General features: G+C 49.2%; 4 protein-coding genes across 4 annotated transcripts; 2 read left to right on the forward strand and 2 right to left on the reverse strand.

Annotated features, from left to right (window-relative positions):
• Positions 1 to 10: 10 nt before the first annotated feature.
• Positions 11 to 2,091, forward strand: DFJ58DRAFT_768038 (glycoside hydrolase family 16 protein). The gene is made up of 6 exons (XM_041388906.1): positions 11 to 280; positions 360 to 1,120; positions 1,175 to 1,450; positions 1,501 to 1,684; positions 1,737 to 1,867; positions 1,923 to 2,091. Exons 2-6 carry the CDS (start codon positions 508 to 510, stop codon positions 1,964 to 1,966), a joined length of 1,248 nt encoding a protein of 415 aa, XP_041248089.1. The 5' UTR covers positions 11 to 280; positions 360 to 507; the 3' UTR covers positions 1,967 to 2,091.
• Positions 2,092 to 2,144: 53 nt separating this feature from the next.
• Positions 2,145 to 4,676, reverse strand: DFJ58DRAFT_768051 (asparagine synthase-domain-containing protein). Its single transcript, XM_041388907.1, has 12 exons — positions 4,503 to 4,676; positions 4,225 to 4,442; positions 4,071 to 4,171; positions 3,994 to 4,015; positions 3,738 to 3,935; positions 3,620 to 3,688; positions 3,319 to 3,569; positions 3,018 to 3,264; positions 2,951 to 2,974; positions 2,835 to 2,900; positions 2,588 to 2,785; positions 2,145 to 2,527 (listed from the first exon to the last, which is right to left on the reverse strand). The coding sequence occupies exons 1-12, from the start codon at positions 4,627 to 4,629 to the stop codon at positions 2,192 to 2,194; spliced, it is 1,857 nt and encodes a 618-aa protein (XP_041248090.1). The 5' UTR covers positions 4,630 to 4,676; the 3' UTR covers positions 2,145 to 2,191.
• Positions 4,677 to 4,748: 72 nt separating this feature from the next.
• On the reverse strand, positions 4,749 to 7,052 carry DFJ58DRAFT_768061 (6-phosphogluconate dehydrogenase). Its single transcript, XM_041388908.1, has 11 exons — positions 6,892 to 7,052; positions 6,801 to 6,834; positions 6,648 to 6,750; positions 6,175 to 6,591; positions 5,853 to 6,119; positions 5,592 to 5,803; positions 5,479 to 5,541; positions 5,347 to 5,431; positions 5,150 to 5,295; positions 5,022 to 5,100; positions 4,749 to 4,969 (listed from the first exon to the last, which is right to left on the reverse strand). Exons 1-11 carry the CDS (start codon positions 6,903 to 6,905, stop codon positions 4,914 to 4,916), a joined length of 1,476 nt encoding a protein of 491 aa, XP_041248091.1. The 5' UTR covers positions 6,906 to 7,052; the 3' UTR covers positions 4,749 to 4,913.
• A 483-nt stretch (positions 7,053 to 7,535) lies between these two features.
• On the forward strand, positions 7,536 to 10,494 carry DFJ58DRAFT_768064 (Oxysterol-binding protein-domain-containing protein). Its single transcript, XM_041388909.1, has 9 exons — positions 7,536 to 7,843; positions 7,908 to 8,121; positions 8,177 to 8,285; positions 8,341 to 8,482; positions 8,538 to 9,109; positions 9,164 to 9,363; positions 9,419 to 9,567; positions 9,624 to 9,690; positions 9,742 to 10,494. Exons 1-9 carry the CDS (start codon positions 7,738 to 7,740, stop codon positions 10,331 to 10,333), a joined length of 2,151 nt encoding a protein of 716 aa, XP_041248092.1. The 5' UTR covers positions 7,536 to 7,737; the 3' UTR covers positions 10,334 to 10,494.
• Positions 10,495 to 11,138: the final 644 nt, after the last annotated feature.

Genomic DNA, 11,138 nt, shown 5'->3' on the forward strand with positions numbered 1-11,138 from the left:
CTGTGATCACAATTCTCATTCTTGTACCGTAGCCACAATGACAATAGTTGTTGCCTTCACAATGGACCTGTTGCTTTTAATCTCTCTTCATTATAGACTTACACCGGACGGTTGAACCGTCCCACAGACTCGGAGGGCCTATATAACGTTTGCGCCTTAACGGCCTCGTGTTTCAAAAGGCCGAGGCACAATTCCGTTCCTTCCAAGTGAGGCAGACTCGTTTTCAAAATCAAATAAGCAGAACGGGTTTATCGCGTGGTTTCCTAGTTCGCTTGATAAGGTGTGTTTATACTGGAGTCTCTCCACACTCTTAACTCTTTCTATTTCTCTTCTAGTAGTACTTATTATTGGACCACCAGGCTCAATAAATTTCTTCGCTGCTCACGCTCTGGATCGTGGCCCGGTGCTTCGATCACTCGTGAGCTCTTTTATTCGCAGAACACGTCCAGTGTTCACTAGACTTCCCCACCCCCATCTAATTACTGCCTTCACGAATCACGACTCGCAATGCACACTTTCCTTCCGCTCATTGCTCTCGCACTCGCCTCTCTGTCCCTGGTGCAAGGGAAATCATTAATCCTCACCCATACACACAAGGCAGCCGTTAAGCACAGTGCTGGCCTCGCGCGCGACCTTCGCGTGGCGTTCGGCGGCATCCTGGCTACACAGCCCAGCTCCTCATCAAATCAGAACTTCTACTGCGTTGGATCAGATGGGGAGGGGGTCAGTATGCCTCCATCTAGCAATTCATCTTCATCCCCGACCACGAACGGAAACCCAACTTCCACTGGAACGGCTGCGCCGTCAAGCACAAGCGTTGCACCATCATCTTGGAAGGTAGCAGAGAGTTATAGTGGGAAGACGTTCTTCAACGGCTGGACCTTCTTCACTACAGCAGACCCGACCAATGGGAATGTTCAGTATGTAGATCAAAGCACCGCTCAGAGCGCAGGCTTAGTCGAGATAAATTCCGACGGGAACGCCGTGATGCGCGTTGAAACAACGCCACAAGTACAGACCAATCGGCAGAGTGTGCGGATCACGACTCAAGCCACTTTTAATGGTGGCTTGGTTGTAATGGATGCCGTGCATATGCCTACTGGATGTGGAACGTGGCCTGGTATGTGGCGATGTGTTCTTGCATTTTGTGGGATTCTTCTGACATCGGTTCTAGCCTTTTGGACAAATGGCCCTAATTGGCCAGCTGGAGGCGAGATCGACATCGTCGAGGGCGTGAATAACTACACGAACAATCAGGCGACGATTCACACTAACCCAGGATGTGTATTACCCTCTTCCAGCAGCGCCTCGCTTAATATATCCGGAACATTGGTTGCGTCTACCGACTGCTCAGCGTCCCAGACTGATAACCAGGGGTGTGGAATTCGTTCCAATTCGAGCAACTCGTTTGGATCAGGGTTCAATGAAATTGGTGGTGGTGTTTATGCTAGTAAGTATCCTAACCATAGCCTTCTATAAATACGCTAATGGTGGGTACAGTGCTCTGGGACGACACCGGCATTAAAGTATACTTTTTCCCTCGTGGATCAATACCATCAGATATCTCTGCAAAAGCACCGCAGCCTCAGAATTGGCCGGCTCCTATGGCCGACTGGCCCTCCACGGATTGCAATCCATACCAATTTTTCAATAACAATTCCGCTATTTTCGATACCACGCTTTGGTAAGTTTCTATTCATACACAACTGAACATCTTGATGGTAATTCGCATGCAGCGGTGACTGGGCAGGCGGCGTTTGGACTGGTACAGGCGTGCCTGGGCAAACAGTGAGCTGTGCACAGCAGACTGGTTTCTCAACGTGCTCGGCATTCGTCCAGGCCAGTGGTGGCTCGTTCACGGAAGCTTGTAAGTTCTGTATCTTGTCTATATTGCTATTCAACGTCGCTCACTGTGGCTACAGACTGGGAAGTGTCCAGCGTTGTGATCTACCAGAACACATCATGAAATATTCACGACACTGGAGGAAACACAAACTTTTTATAGATCTACCGTTGTATTTACTAGGATATATATTATAGCTCTACGTCTGGAATTACACGGCCACACACGCCAGCCGGTGTTTAAAGTTACTAGGGTGTGATCTTGAAGATGTCCAAGTCAAGCTTATCGCGGATAACCACACGGGAATGCACAAGTATATTACAAGTACGTTGCCATGAATAAATGGTGCTATGGCTCCGAGACAGTCCTAATCATAAGATCCCCCCTCTTCTCTGCCTCGCCAGCCTCCATGCGAGCAGAATGACTGCCAAACTGCATCGCCTTTTTCTTCCTCACGCTCGCCTCAAGAAGCCCTACCTTTTGCGCAGCAAGCCGCAGCAGCATTTTATCCCCGAGCCCCAGCTCCAGCCGCGGATCAAGCTTAAGATGTACAGGGAGTCCCGCAAGAAAAGAGACAACCGTGAGCGAAAGGAATGGATGGCGCGTTTCCTTGCCATGTGAAGAAATTACGCGGTCATCTCGTCCAAGGTTGCGAGTCGGTATGCGGTCCAGTTCGAGCTGGAGCTGGATGACATGACATCATGAGGATGTTGTTGTAAGCTGTAGGAGGGGAAGGTGGCTTACCTCGTCGATAACGCCCTGCCAGCCTCGAGTCGCGTACGCAGTACGGTGACGGCCGTATCCACCAAGTAGCTCATCGGAGCCGAGGCCATTGAGTAGGACTCGTGCTGTGCTAGTGTATGGCTGATAGTCATCGGGCACTGCCGAAATTCGGACTCGGCCTACCCCTTTGGAGGCAAAGTAAAGCGCCATAGCAAGACTCTGGGGACATGACATCAGAATGTTGTCTAACTTAGGAAGGTAACCTTACAAGATCCATCACTGTTCGACCAGGGAACATGATGGCTTCGACAGTTGCCCGCGCAGCTTGAGACTCCTATTTTATTATAGTTATGAAGTCTCGTAGATCTGAGGGTAAGAACGGACCTCGTATGGAACATCCACCTCGACCTAGTGAAATGAGCAACGTTCTTGTCGAAGAATTAATACTCACAAAATTCCATGTCCTGCCGGGACATATCCGCTTGAACTCTTCGACTTCCTGCAAGCCTGTCACACGGTCCGGAACCATGTACGAAGTGGATTCCTTCACCGCTCCATTGATCTCTGCTGCTTTGAGTTGTCGCTTCTTTTCGCGCTTGGGAATAGCCCCTATGTTACCATCAGTTTGAACCTGTATCTTTCGCGGATTCTGGAAGGCCACATTGAGCAGATCTATGGGTTCATCCAGTGGTACATGTCTAGAGAACACGAAATAAGAACAAACACCACAACAAAGTATGGTATCAAAGTACCTATGTGCAAGGAAGGCTAGCATTGTTGAATCGATGCCGCCACTGAAGAGGACTGCGACCTGCGCTCTCCCCCTTTCGGACGACGTTCTTCCCGGGATATTTTGAACACGAAGCATCACACTCTTGTCCAGGTGATCGATAAGGTGATCGATGGCGATGGCCAGGTCACGCGGTACTATTGCAAAGTCCAACGAGGACACAAGTGGCGGTGCATCCGGAGGAAGCGTGGCGTTCACGCGACCAAGTTTTGCCTACAATAGGTCAAATTATCAAAAGCACATGTCATCTCAAATGTACTCACGAATGGCAGAATTTGCTGATCAATATGTCGTGGAATACATGTCAAGCTGCTGTCGAAATGTTGCGTGATCTACATAGGTTAGGAACTAGGATGCGCCTAGCGCGGGCTGATTTAGTACCTCTTTGGATTCGCACAGTTGTCCCACATCGAGGCAAAATATCCCATCAGTAGATAGTTCTTCCATGACGTATCCTTGATCATCTCCAACGGAGACAGATGCAAGTAAGAAATATGGATTAAACACAGAAGGCTTGTGGATGAGCAGAGATCGGCGTCCAAGGGGGTCTCGAGCAAAGTACAATTTTTGAGATTCGGCCTATGTATAGAAATGTCAGATGATCATAATCCATTAGAATACTGCCAGCGCAGCCTACATGGTAATAGACAAATGCATATCTATTGCATACTGTACTTCAGCAGGGAAAGATTGCCCACAACGAAAATAACTCACGGTCCCTCGATCCTCCCCAACAGAGAAGGGAGATCATCCATCGCAGAGTGTGCGTGTATGCTTTGAAAGAGTTTTGCGCCATCATTTTCATATGCATCGACCTATGTCAAAATGACATTAGCCCTGGCCACGAAGGTAGAGGCTTCCGACTCGCATCCAAGCCTTCGAAAACCTCGCCATTCCAGCAAAAGACATCCCCGTCCTGTTGATGAGGCTGCACTATGGGTTCGTCGCCTCGAAGCCGGAGCTCAGAAGCAAAGAACTCAAGGTCGAGTGCTGCCAGGCCGCATGTCTTGCTCGGAGATGGGGCCTGTGCTTCACCAGACCATGTCCCTTGGACTCGGACGTGATGAGTTCCTTGTGCATCGGGACCTGTGGAGTAGTACCTCAATCGGTTAGCCTAGCTGTCGAACGGGAATGCATCAAACACACCACGAGCGGCATTGGCGACTTTTAATCGCTCGGACAATTCGTGATAAACGGCATTGTTCGGTCCGCCATGAATGTTATCAGTATCGCCACAACATCCTACGTGAAGCGAGCAGAAGATGCCGCACATGAAGAGTCTGAGACTGTCTGAGAGTTTCTAGTATCGACCGAATCCGGCCGCCATTTGATTCTTATGAAATCAGATGTAACTCATCCGGGCCGCCTCTCAGGCTGATCTTCACGCCAAAATTATAGAAGCCAGTCATTGATTTATTGTGCTACTCCCACAACATGATACGTATCATACTTAATAATGCACCTGAAATACAGTTGCGGTACAAAAATTGATGAGAAAACGCAGAACAGAATCTATCGAGACAAGACAAGTTGGTCGTACGTGTTTCATGTCCACCTCTAAGCGGAGTACGAGCTGGCAGAGACATTGCCTCCACGGCCAGTCCAGTTGATGTCTGAAGGTTACATGGTTAGAGACGTGCAGACAGATAGAGACGGAGCACATACGGATGTCGCGATCCTTGGGCAGGCGGGCGTTCTCCTTACCGGACACCACGCGGAAGGTGTGTGCACCAAAGTAATCACGCTGGACAGTTGGTGAGCATGTTATCTGGTCAGACGCCATGTGAGCGTACCTGAGCCTGGAGGAGGTTGGCAGGAACCACTTCACTCCTGTAACCATCGAAGAAGGCAAGGGCGGTCGAGAAGGCGGGGGTGGGAATGCCCCAGAGGCAGGCCTGAGCGATGACACGCCTCCAGCCAGGTTGTGCTTTGTGGACAGCTGCATACAACGTCATTGGATGGTACCAATCAAATGACTATTTATACGAACCCTTGTTGAAGAAGTTATCAAAGAGCAGAGACTCGAGGTCCTTGTTCTTCTCGTAAGCAGAGGTGATGTCACCGAGGAACACACTCTGGCAAAAATGTAAGCCTCGGCAGCAGCATAGACGGGTTCACGTACCTTGATGATGCATCCGCCTCGCCACATACGAGCGATGCCAGCGTAGTTCAAGTTCCAGTCCAACTAGACTTCCTGGTCAGATTGTATACTTCGATTGTTTGAACGTTACCAACCTCCTTGGCAGTCTCCCTCATGAGCATGAAGCCCTGTGTGTAAGAGATGATTTTGGAGGCATACAATGCCTGTTCAAGGTCATCGATAAACTGTTGCTTGTCGCCGCGGAAGGGTTCCCTTTGAGGGCCATTGATAACTTTGCTGGCGCGCACGCGCTCTTCCTTGATAGCAGACAAGCAACGTGCGAACACAGCCTCACCGATAAGCGTGACTGTTAATCGCGGTCAGATCGCACTTTGATCGGGTGAGCAGTGGCATACCGGCAGTGCCAGCGTCAAGGGCAGCAATTGCCGTCCATTTTCCGGTACCCTTCTGACCAGCCTTGTCAAGAATTTTTGTGACGAGGGGTTCACCATCGTCGTCGTTGAATTTGAGAATGTTGGCAGTAATCTCAATGAGGAAGGAGTCAAGGACACCCTTGTTCCACGTTGTGAAGATGTCAGCGATCTCACTCTCGTGGATACCAAGGCCACGTTTGAGGATATCGTAGGCCTCAGCGATCAGCTGCATGTCACCGTATTCGATACCTGGAATGATTTCCTTAACCCCACAAATTACAGTGGGGTAAATAATGATAATCACCATTGTGAACCATCTTGACGTAGTGACCAGAACCAGTCTCGCCAACCCAGTCACAGCAGGGTTCACCGTTGACCTGAGCAGCGGTTTTCTGGAAGATCTCCTTAATAGCGGGCCAGGCAGCGGTTGAACCACCAGGCATGAGAGAGGGGCCATGACGAGCACCCTCCTCACCACCAGAGACACCAGAACCGACGAAAAGGAGACCCTTGGCCTCAAGCTCCTGGGTGCGGCGGATGGAATCAGGGTAGTGTGAGTTACCACCATCGATGACGATATCGCCCTTCTCCAAGTAGGGCTCGAGTTGCTGAATGAAGCTGTCGACAGCAGGACCAGCCTTGACAAGAAGGATGATCTTGCGAGGGCGCTTGAGCTTAGCACAGAGCTCCTGGATAGAGTGTGCGCCCTGGACCTTAGTACCTATAGGGAAAGACCGAGTCAGCGATAGGGATGAGGGGTATGAGGTCATAGATAACCTTTTGCCTCGTTGGCGAGGAAATCGTCGACTTTGCTGGTAGTACGGTTGTAAGCAACAACGGTAAAGCCTTTGTCGTTCATGTTGAGGATCAGATTTTGACCCTTTTGCCAAAGTCACATCATGCAACGGCTGATATGCATAGATATCTTACCATGACGGCAAGACCGATGAGGCCGATATCACCTCTGCGGGAGAGAGGGGTCAGCATGTTCATTCTACATGACCGTCATCATAGGACGCACACTGGGGCCGACATTGTGTGTTTGCGAAAGATGTAGTTAAGGAAGAATAGAGGATGATGAAATTATGAAGGAAAGATGGGTTGCAACCTCGATGGATTAACTTGATTAAGAGTCCAGCGGAGCACGGCAATCTGCAGGCGTGAGACTCCACATATCAATTTCCTCCCATGCTCTGAATCAGCCAAATGGATGGCGATGATTTGGATCACAGCCCAATGGCTCAATTCACTTATGATAACAGAAACTTCGAGACCAAGCAAAATCTCCATATCGCCGGCGTAATTATCGCAAAGATGCCTATGCCAAAAGCACGTAGCGTAGTGAGCGTTTGCTAACGTGGAAACCATATCCAGTTAGCTGAGGCGCATCCTTCGAAACGCGTCTTCGCCAGCGCGATACTATGAGTGACAGACAGACTGTCGTGGGCAATATGACCGACAGCGAGAGAAAATTCTTTCAAAAATGCATGTTCGACTGCGAAAACAAATGTTTGAGACTCACCGACGATCTCACACAACATATGGCAGTGAGGACAAGGCTGCCGCCAGAAGTGAAAGACTCTTCAAGTGAGCCAATAGCCACCTGGTTGATCCGGAGACTCTGTGTTACCTTTCCCAGTCTTTTTGCGCCTAACCAACGCGTGGGCCGGAACGTGTCTTTTCTAACCACTGAGCTTAAAGTAATCATTACCACGAAACACGTCCATTCTGTGACGAGGGCAAATCTTGCTTCCTAATTTTAGTCTGGGACAAGAACGTAGCTTATAGAGCTTCTAGCTATAGATATAACTGTTTACTGCGCCCGCGTTTCGACAACGCTGATCCGGTACACGAGCGCGAGTGGCACATGTCATCTGTTCGACAGTCTTTCCCTCTCTCCATCGATACGGCCCAGAGATCAGGAGTGGTGTGTGAAGGATGGGTCCTCAAGAAGAGAAGGAAAAAGATGCAAGGTATGTGTTTTAACTCTGACCTCTCAAGTCCTTCCCAGCTCATGGAACTCCGGTTGTCGTGTAGGCTTTGCACGGAGGTACTTTGTCCTCGACCAGTTAGGATCCTTGTCCTACTCCATCGATCCAAAACGCCCCATACGCGACCAGATATTCCTCCCCCATGCTGCGTTGTCCACTGCTGTTGGTCGTAAAGATATACACGTAGACTCAAGTAATGCCACGTTTCATATCAAGTGTTTGACCGCAGATGACTTTAATACATGGTTAACTGCAATAAGGTGAATCAAGATTCTGGAATTCTGACGTGTTTGACACTAAAAGTGGCACGCGTAGACAGTTTGTTCTTCCCGAAGGACGACGGTCTCTTGCAGGAAAGACCACATCTCGGCTGAGTCAATCCCAGTTTAATAGATCTGGGATTATAGCTGAAGGAATTGGCTCTGTATGTACTCACCCCATTGCTCAGCACAAAGGCACATCACTGATGCGCTCAACAGACAATATCTGAGTTGGAAGCTGCTCTCGCTGCCCTCCAATCCGAAAGTACACATGAGAGGAGTCACCCTTCACTGAAGTCTAAGTCGGAGAAGGATAAACATCATCACCATCCGAAAGATGTCTTCAACATGTTCAAAAAATGTGTTCCTCCATCCTTCCTTTGGATCACTGCGTTTGCTGACCCAAGTCCTTTCAGCCCACCAGGCTAACGAGGATGGCACGCTACCAAAGAGCAACCTTGATTCTCCGTCGAACATTCGCTTTCAACAAATCAACACGGCCCTTGCATCTCTTAAGTCACAGCATGCTGCCCTGCTCAAGTCCTTAGCGCATGATGTCACAGCACCACCAACAGCTCGCGGCTCTCCTCTTCCTCCTACTACAGAAGAGAAGGAAGAAGAACCTCTCTCAACTTCACGCTTCAACACAGCACTCTCTCGTAGATCCAACTTAGCGATCTCCATGTCGAGTCTGAGCGACAGTGCACATAACGAATGGTTTGACGCCGAAGAGAATGTAGGCGAGGAGTTTTTCCTGGACGTGCCCAACCCAGATGAGGAGAAGGAGCTCGTAGTTCCCCAATCCGAAACTAGTAGCTTAAATCAAATCGCATCTAGCGATGAGGAGGAGCATTCCCTACCTCTAGTCCCTGATACAGATCCCTCCGTGAACGCTACTCGTCAAGTGGTACGACGGACGCATTTACCTTCGGGACCGATCGGTGACGAGGGCAGTTTGTTCGCCATTCTCAAGAACAATGTTGGAAAGGTGGCTTCTGGTGCTTCGGATACTACAGACCCATGGCTAATGAATCTGTCGAAGGACTTGACTACAATCACTCTTCCCGTATCATTCAATGAGCCCCTGACTTTATTACAACGCACAGCAGAAGAACTGGAATATTATGACTTGCTACATCAAGCAACTGAGGCTAAGGATCCCACTCAACGCTTATGCCTCGTTGCCGCATTTGCCGTGTCCGGGTACGCACACACAAGATATCGGACCGGTCGCAAAGGCTTGTAAGTTAGGTACATCGTATTTTACTTCTTCCGATGGCCCTAACAACTTAGTTAGCAATCCCATGCTCGCTGAAACGTTTGAAGATGTGCGAATGAAGTTCCTGGCTGAGAAGGTGTCCCACAATCCTGTCGTAATTGCATACCACGCAGAAGGCAAAGGCTGGGAATTGAACGCAACTTCGGCCGGGAAGACCAAATTTTGGGGTGAGGATCATGCCTGATAGCTGTGCCTGTGGTTGACGTGCTTGATTTAAATATAGGCAAGAGCTTGGAAATCATCCCCCTTGGGACAACGCGGCTCAAGATTGGGAATGACAAGTATGAATGGTGAGCACTGGTTCATTGTGCCTTTTCCGTGTAAAATCCTGACACTGGCAGGAACAAACCTTCGTCATTTATGCGAAACCTGATGATGGGCACAAAGTACCTGGAACACTGTGGCAAGATGACGATCGAAAATACGACGAGTGGTGCAACTTGCGACCTCGACTTCAAGCAAAGCGGGTATTGGGGTGCATCGAACGAAGTCTCTGGTATGATTCTCTCTCCATCCCGTGACGTAACCGCCCGTATAGAGGGCAAATGGGATGAACAAATCGCGCAGGCGATCGACTCTTCCTACTTACATGTCCTTTGGCGCATCACTCCATTCCCAAAGGAGTCCCCTCAATACTATGGCTTTACTGCATTCGGCATGACTCTGAACGAGATCACGAGCGACCTCGAGGGCCGTCTGCCTCCTACGGATTCACGATTCCGACCCGATGTGCGTGCACTAGAACATGGGAACGACGTTGAGGCGGAGGCTCAGAAGACCCGTGTCGAGGAGATGCAGAGGGATAGGCGGAGACGTGGCGTAGACCGAGTCCCAAGGTGGTTTAAGCAGGATGGGGATGAGTGGACATATGTTGGAGGGTATTGGGAGGCTAGGGCAAAGGGTTGGAAGACTCCAGTCGAGCCACTTTGGTGATGCCAAGACTCATTGATGTTGCATCTCTGTTTATACGAGGCCAGTGTGGATAGTAAATACACAGAAATTCGGTGATCTGGCTCACCGGGTTTCCTTAGAGACCTTAGTATATTGAAATCTAGCACATATTCATCACATAAAATATCATTTGTTTAAATGTCTGCATTTCCTATATAAACCAGAGTCCAGAAAGTCCGGGAATCCAAATCTCTGGCAGTCTCCATCCAGCTGTGTGTAGGTCTGTCTGGATCTAACTGTGCACAACTTGTCAGTTCATCATGTCAATGTCATATAATGAGCTCATTTTTATGACTTGTTATAATCCCAAACACATCAATGTAGTAATCCCCCAGTCTGGCCTTGCCTGAAGATCACAACTTTGTGCAGCTGCAGATTATTTGGGCTTTCACCTGTCCTTCTTGTGTGCTAGGCTGTCCAACTCTCTCATTCTCTATTGAAGGTGGCTACATTTTTGTGCTCACCATGATCCTTATGATAAGTTGGTACAAAACGAACCGCATGAACACGTGCTATCGTAGAATAATGCTCTCTTGTAAAGAAAGAAAAATTGTCTATCACCTGGCGCAGACTAGGAGCAGCGGCTGGCAGGAAGACCCCCGCAGGATATTGCCTCTGCGCTTGTAAGCGCATTCGAGAAACCTCATAGAACCCAAAAAAACTTGCGAAGAAGGCACGATGACACTTCCGAACTTCCGTCATCAGGGAGCTCTTGATCGGACACTACTGAGCGAGGTGGGATAAAGAATTCACGTGATATGAGCGCTGAGCTGCTAGCCAGTGATAA

This window comes from Suillus subalutaceus, assembly GCF_016647625.1.
Source record: "Suillus subalutaceus strain FC151 chromosome Unknown DFJ58scaffold_15, whole genome shotgun sequence".
Taxonomy (NCBI): domain Eukaryota; kingdom Fungi; phylum Basidiomycota; class Agaricomycetes; order Boletales; family Suillaceae; genus Suillus; species Suillus subalutaceus.